At 41.5% G+C, this 5,857-nt stretch overlaps 1 protein-coding gene across 1 annotated transcript; it reads right to left on the bottom strand.

The window, feature by feature from the left end:
- Positions 1–249: 249 nt before the first annotated feature.
- On the bottom strand, positions 250–1,793 carry pdcb (phosducin b; the record flags this gene model as incomplete). The annotated part of the gene is made up of 3 exons (XM_079505443.1): positions 250–759; positions 1,058–1,185; positions 1,745–1,793. The coding sequence occupies 3 exons, from the start codon at positions 1,791–1,793 to the stop codon at positions 250–252; spliced, it is 687 nt and encodes a 228-aa protein (XP_079361569.1).
- Positions 1,794–5,857: the final 4,064 nt, after the last annotated feature.

The raw sequence follows: 5,857 nt of genomic DNA, 5'->3' as shown, positions 1-5,857 counted from the left end.
GAACAGGCTGGTTTGGGCATAGAATAATGAGACCATTGCAGATGTTTTACATTGCACTCCGATTTCTTAGTTCACTCAATGTAAAATAATGTTACGGCTCATTCTCAAGCCCTTGTGAACTAGCAGCAATGTTCTGCATTCACTATAATCAATACCCAAATTGTCTGCCATTGATCCAAAATCGACTCTTCAAATTACCTCACTACTTCCAAAACCATCCCTTTCAGCCACATAGATCTTCCTCATGGTTCATTCAACCTCGTTCTCTTCATCCATCCCTTGCAGCACTTTCTCTGGCAACAATCCATAGCCATTGAGAAAGGCTTCCACATCAGTGGCAAAGAACTCGCCATTTAGGTGCTGTGTGCAGGCCAGAAAGTTCCCTATCAGTTCACCTGCCTTGTACACCAGCAATGTGGGCAACAGCTCATCTGAGAACCTCTCGCTTGCACCTGTTGCCACTGCATCAATCCTGCAGAACTTGACAGTGGGATGTTCAGTGGCCAGGCAGTCGAGGCAGTTGTTAAGCTCCTCGCAACCTTTCACGCCGACCTTATAGATATGGACTACCACGACCGTACTGTGGTGCTCCTTTTCAATGACCTCCAGGAAGGCATCGCCACTGTCCAGGTCATGCACACCTTCAAACTTGGGTCCAAAGCTGAGCTTTTCATGCATCTCCACCATAATCTTTTTGCGGTAGGTTTTAAGGCCTGACTCGTCGTCCTCCTTGAGCAGTTCGTACTCTTGGGCGCTCACCTGAAAAACAAAAAGGATAGAATCAATTTGACAATTTCCACTGTCTATCAGATAGTGTGCTGGCTTTGCTAATGTAATGCTTATTGGTTAATTGTTCAAAGCTGTACGGGTTAGGTAGGACACAATTATTTAATTCATAAAGATGACCAAAGTAGGTAGCTATAAGACACCTACGGAAATATGTTTGAAGCACTCAATGTATGCTGCACAGCACTGCAGCTGGTTGACAAGCACCATGCTGATCAAAACCAGCATGACACCATGTGTTGATGTGATAATCTTTATCACTGTGTCATACCTTGCGGGTGCCTTTCTCCTCGGGTCTGGACATCTGCCTCAGTAGTTCCCTCTTGGCAGGTGGCAAGTTCTCGTGATCCATACTTTCCAGCTTAAATCGCCTCCAGTCATTGATCACGCCTTTTGGTCCTGTGGACGAGGTGAACATATTTAGAATATAAATGTAATACATTTGATCCTGATCAATGGTAGATTGTTTTAGGTCAGATGCCGAGGCTGAATTTGGAGAGTCTTAGACCACTGATTACTCATGTTTTCATCTATATTTATCGGGTGCATAGTTGCCGATACCAGTGTCGTCAAAAGAGTCAAATAATGGCAGATATATCCAAACCAATCATGTAAGATTGCATGTAAGAAACAATTTGTAATTGCCGAAGTGACATGATCTGAACATTTATATGTATTGTTACGGTATGCGGTATCCCATATAAATAAACAAATAAACTACATAAATAAAGTAATGCGTTATGACTTATTGTGAGCTTGTAAATTGTCTATTTTCGGCTGTAGGGAAAAGAGGTAGAGCTCTGCCGACTCCAGTCAACCAAGTATTAGTTGACAGGTTTACTAAGTATAGATGGGTTAAAGTCGTTAGACTCAGGCCGAACCCTTTGAACTTGGCACAAGCATTGATGAAGGCGGTGCTTTCCCCCACATTGGAGTGGGTGTATACGCTGCTTCTTACCTGTTTGGGCCATGTTCTCTCCCTCCATTTCTAGTAGGTTGCTAGACATTATGAGTTACCTGTCAGAAATCAAAGACATAATCAACATCAGAAATGCCATATCATGATTACATAAATTCTGATTAATAGTGAATACTACTGTATGTTTACACTTTTCTGATTCTCATTTTATGATCATCATCACATTTAGGTTTTTCATTAGGTTTTAGGAACTGGCCATATGTCACACCATAGTATCCAATACATAAAAGGAGCATAGTCCCACGATAATTAATCAAACAAAGGTGCTCTAAGAGGATTACAGCCTTGCCAGATCAGTTGTACATTGTTGGCCCTTTTAGCTAACATTTGAAAGAGACGGGTCTATTGTGCTAATGTCGGTGTTTACAAATGCAAGGGTACATAAAGTAGCCTATAGAGCCAACATGTCATTGAATCAACCAGATTTAGTATTGTGTTTTAAAATGTATGTGGATATATTACGTAGATACTAGTGCATTCAATCTTCATGCTGGACTGGACAAATTCTGAGTTTGTGGCAACCCCATCTCTGATTTGATAGATGATTTTATTTTATTATGTATACTGTGAGAGAATAGGTCAATATGTCTATGTTTGTTTCCTCACATATAAATAAACTTATATTTATCAACATAATATGAGATGGTGTCAAATGACAAAATGTGACACCAAGATTGTATTCTTTTTTTCTTTTTCTTTTTAGCTTTGTAAGCCAATAAGCTAAACCATTACTACAGATAGTGTAAGCATATTAATAGAAACAGTCAGAAGCTAGACAGTAGCTCTATAGTATTTCAAGCCCAAACAATACTTGCTACTGTATCTCTACTCCATTGCGTTTCCTTACCTCCTGTGGTTAGGTTGAGCTCTTCACTATGTGCAAATAATCCTTGGACTGGTCAATACTGTCGGAACACTGAACTGAGATATCTAGTTATAGATGCTTCGTATTTCTGTGTGCATGTGTGTGTCTTTTCCAACCAATGAGGTTGGACGGTTGGAGATTTAAAAAAGGTGTTATGCCATCACGGTTGGACCAAACAAAAATAGCGTATCGGTCCTAAGAGGATTTAAGTGCAAGAATTAGAGGTCTCTGCTTCAGGCTACACACCAGTGAGAGAGAGGCATAAATATAGACAGCGCAGAAATAGAAAGTATTAGGTCTGACTCTGTCCAAAAGAATCATAGGTGAAAAATACAATACTTTCGACTCGGACACCTAATTAGATTATCCAGCAATAGTAAGAAATATGTGTGATTTTGTGTTCTTTTACACAATATACAGCAGTGCCAGTAGGCACTATAGAACACTGTTTCACACAATATACAGCAGTGCCAGTAGGCACTATAGAACACTGTTTCACACAATATACAGCAGTGCCAGTAGGCACTATAGAACACTGTTTCACACAATATACAGCAGTGCCAGTAGGCACTATAGAACACTGTTTCCCAAACACTGGGCCGGGAACCATTTGTGGGTCACGCATACATTTTTATGGGTCACGACTCTACATTTAAAATATATATTTATATTTCAAAAGATTTTTTTTAATGAAAAAATAATACAAATGTTGTGAATGTATTATTTACAATAATAATAATAATAACAATAATAATAATAAAGACGTAAAATAGCCGATCTACAATCTCACAATGCGGTTCACAATGTCTCTTTTGGGTCTTGACCTGAAAAGTTTGGGACCAACTGAGGACTTGTTTTAGATGGAAATCGTAATCAAATTCCTAACCTTGCTAAACAATGCAATGTGTAAGGAGTCAACTCAAGCAAGGGCCCCATGCATATCCCCTGGATGAACTTTGTTCAAATGAAAGCATTCTTTTGTGGAATGAAACGTTCTCCCAGGCATTGGGCTTCACACGAAACGAGCACACGGCTGGAAGATTTCAAAGCACTAAACTCTGTAAGCACGGAATGTGTGGTGATGCTTTGTCTTGTAGTCCATGATTATTTCATTTGACCCCCCCCCCCCCTTTTTGAGGGCCTCCTATGCCCAGCTTTGTGTGTCTGTGGGTCTACCACGGAAATATGATTTGGTTGAGCACGGAATGTGATGTATTATGATGTACAGTATATGATAAGAGCATCCCTCACTTCACACGAGTGTGATTTTTTTCTTTATATTTTGTATTTTAAAACATTTTAATTATTTTGTGTTTATGTCTGAACTTTGAAAGCAACTGTCCAAGTCAAATTCTTTGTGAGGATGTTCTTGGCGTGATTTTGATTCTAACATGGAATGACGTTCCAGATGTTCAATAAATAGCAGGTACACATTAACCACATTTAGCCTGTACATTTCCATTGCATACAGTCACAGAAATGTTGGTAAGCCTTCTTCTTTTCCTTTTTATTCTCACATACTACATTTTAAGGTTTCTTTTTGTTGAACATGTTGAAACATTGCAGAGAAAATAGAAAGGGTTTGACTTTTCTAAGTGCTTTTATCCATCTTTCGGTGTACTGTATTTATTGGCTTAAAGGCTTAGTGAACCTTTTATAAAGGCTGACTAAGCATGCAAGTAAGGTTGTGCTCAAGCTCTAAATGAACATAGATTACAGAATCCAGCAGATTATTTACTGTAGCACCTTGTAGGGTCCATTATTAGCCTCCTGCAACTATTCTGGCTTCTCCAATTCTAAGAAGTGCAGACATGGATGAGTGTGTGTGTGTGTGTGTGTGTGTGTGTGTGTGTGTGTGTGTGTGTGTGTGTGTGTGTGTGTGTGCGTGTGCGTGTGCGTGTGCGTGTGCGTGTGCTTGTGCGTGTGTGTGTGTGCGTGCGTGTGTGCGTGTGCGTTGCCAACATTGGAGATTTTCTTGTGGGGTGGGAGGGACTCCCCAAACGGGAGGTCTGGGGGTCAGCCATTAAAATGTAAAACGTAGCTCTACAAAGATTGATTTGATGACTGAAACAATGTACAGTAAGACATCTTTAATAATAACCATTCATTATTTAGTTAGTTAGTTGCTGCAAGAGTGAGGTCTAGCCAACACCAACTCGGGATTCCTGGATCGCTGCCCTCCCCAATTTCCTATCCAACATCAGGTTCTTGAGCTCTGCAGTGTTGCCAGCCAAGATGTCGCGCCGCAGCACGTCTACATAGGTGGTACGCTTCTTTCCCCTCCTGGCTTTGCCCTTTGTGGCTCCCATAGGGTCAATTTACTTGCCTCAAGTTCTGGGTGCCTGATGCAGTGCCCTGCCAGCCTCATCTTTCTCTCTCTGACTTTGTCCGTGACCCGTGGTAGGTCCCCATAGAGGTCCACATTTCTGATGCGGTCCGTCCAGGTCCATGTGACACCTAGTGCCATTCGTAGCATTCTTGTGTAGACTGGACTCCATCCAGGGTTTTTTCCTGTTGTACTGTGAGGGTCTGTGTCTGTGTCACACACACACACACGCACGCACGCACGCACGCATGCACGCACGCACGCACGCACGCACGCACGCACGCACGCACACATCACATGCACACACACACACACACACACACACACACACACACACACACACACACACACACACACACACACACACACACACACACACACACACATGTCACACACACACACACACATGTCACACACGTGTGTGTGGGCGAGAGAAGTGCGGTGTCCAGCCCTGTAGCGCTCTAGAGCACTAGATGGCAGTCTTGTGCCTTGTCTTGTGCTCAGTAAACTCAAATGTTAAATTCTGTAATAACATGACAGTCAGTCCCTGACTGTACCTAACTTAAATATTCTGACTGTAATTTGGTCAACAACTGTGTACAGACAGTCAACAAATTTGCATTAACATCTATTGCAAAGGATTTGCACGAACACCTGTTGCAATGACTTTGCACAACACCTACAGTATACTGCTTCTCTGTCTGGGCCTACAGTACCATAAAACGGATTTCCTGGAATTTAGATGTTCTGTCATTGGATCCGGTCCATTTTTCCTCTTTCAAAGTTAAATGAACACTTAGGATTTTACTGTGTACCTTCCTATGTAACTGGGTATTTATTAATCCTGAAAACATTTTGGAGTTAGGTGGTTTCTTCCCGACAGCAGAGATATGCTTGGGTT

The sequence above is a fragment of the Electrona antarctica genome, assembly GCF_951216825.1.
Source record: "Electrona antarctica genome assembly, chromosome: 7".
Lineage (NCBI taxonomy): Eukaryota > Metazoa > Chordata > Actinopteri > Myctophiformes > Myctophidae > Electrona > Electrona antarctica.
Note: the sequence above shows the minus strand (reverse complement) of the source record. Positions and strands in the feature narration are given on the sequence as shown.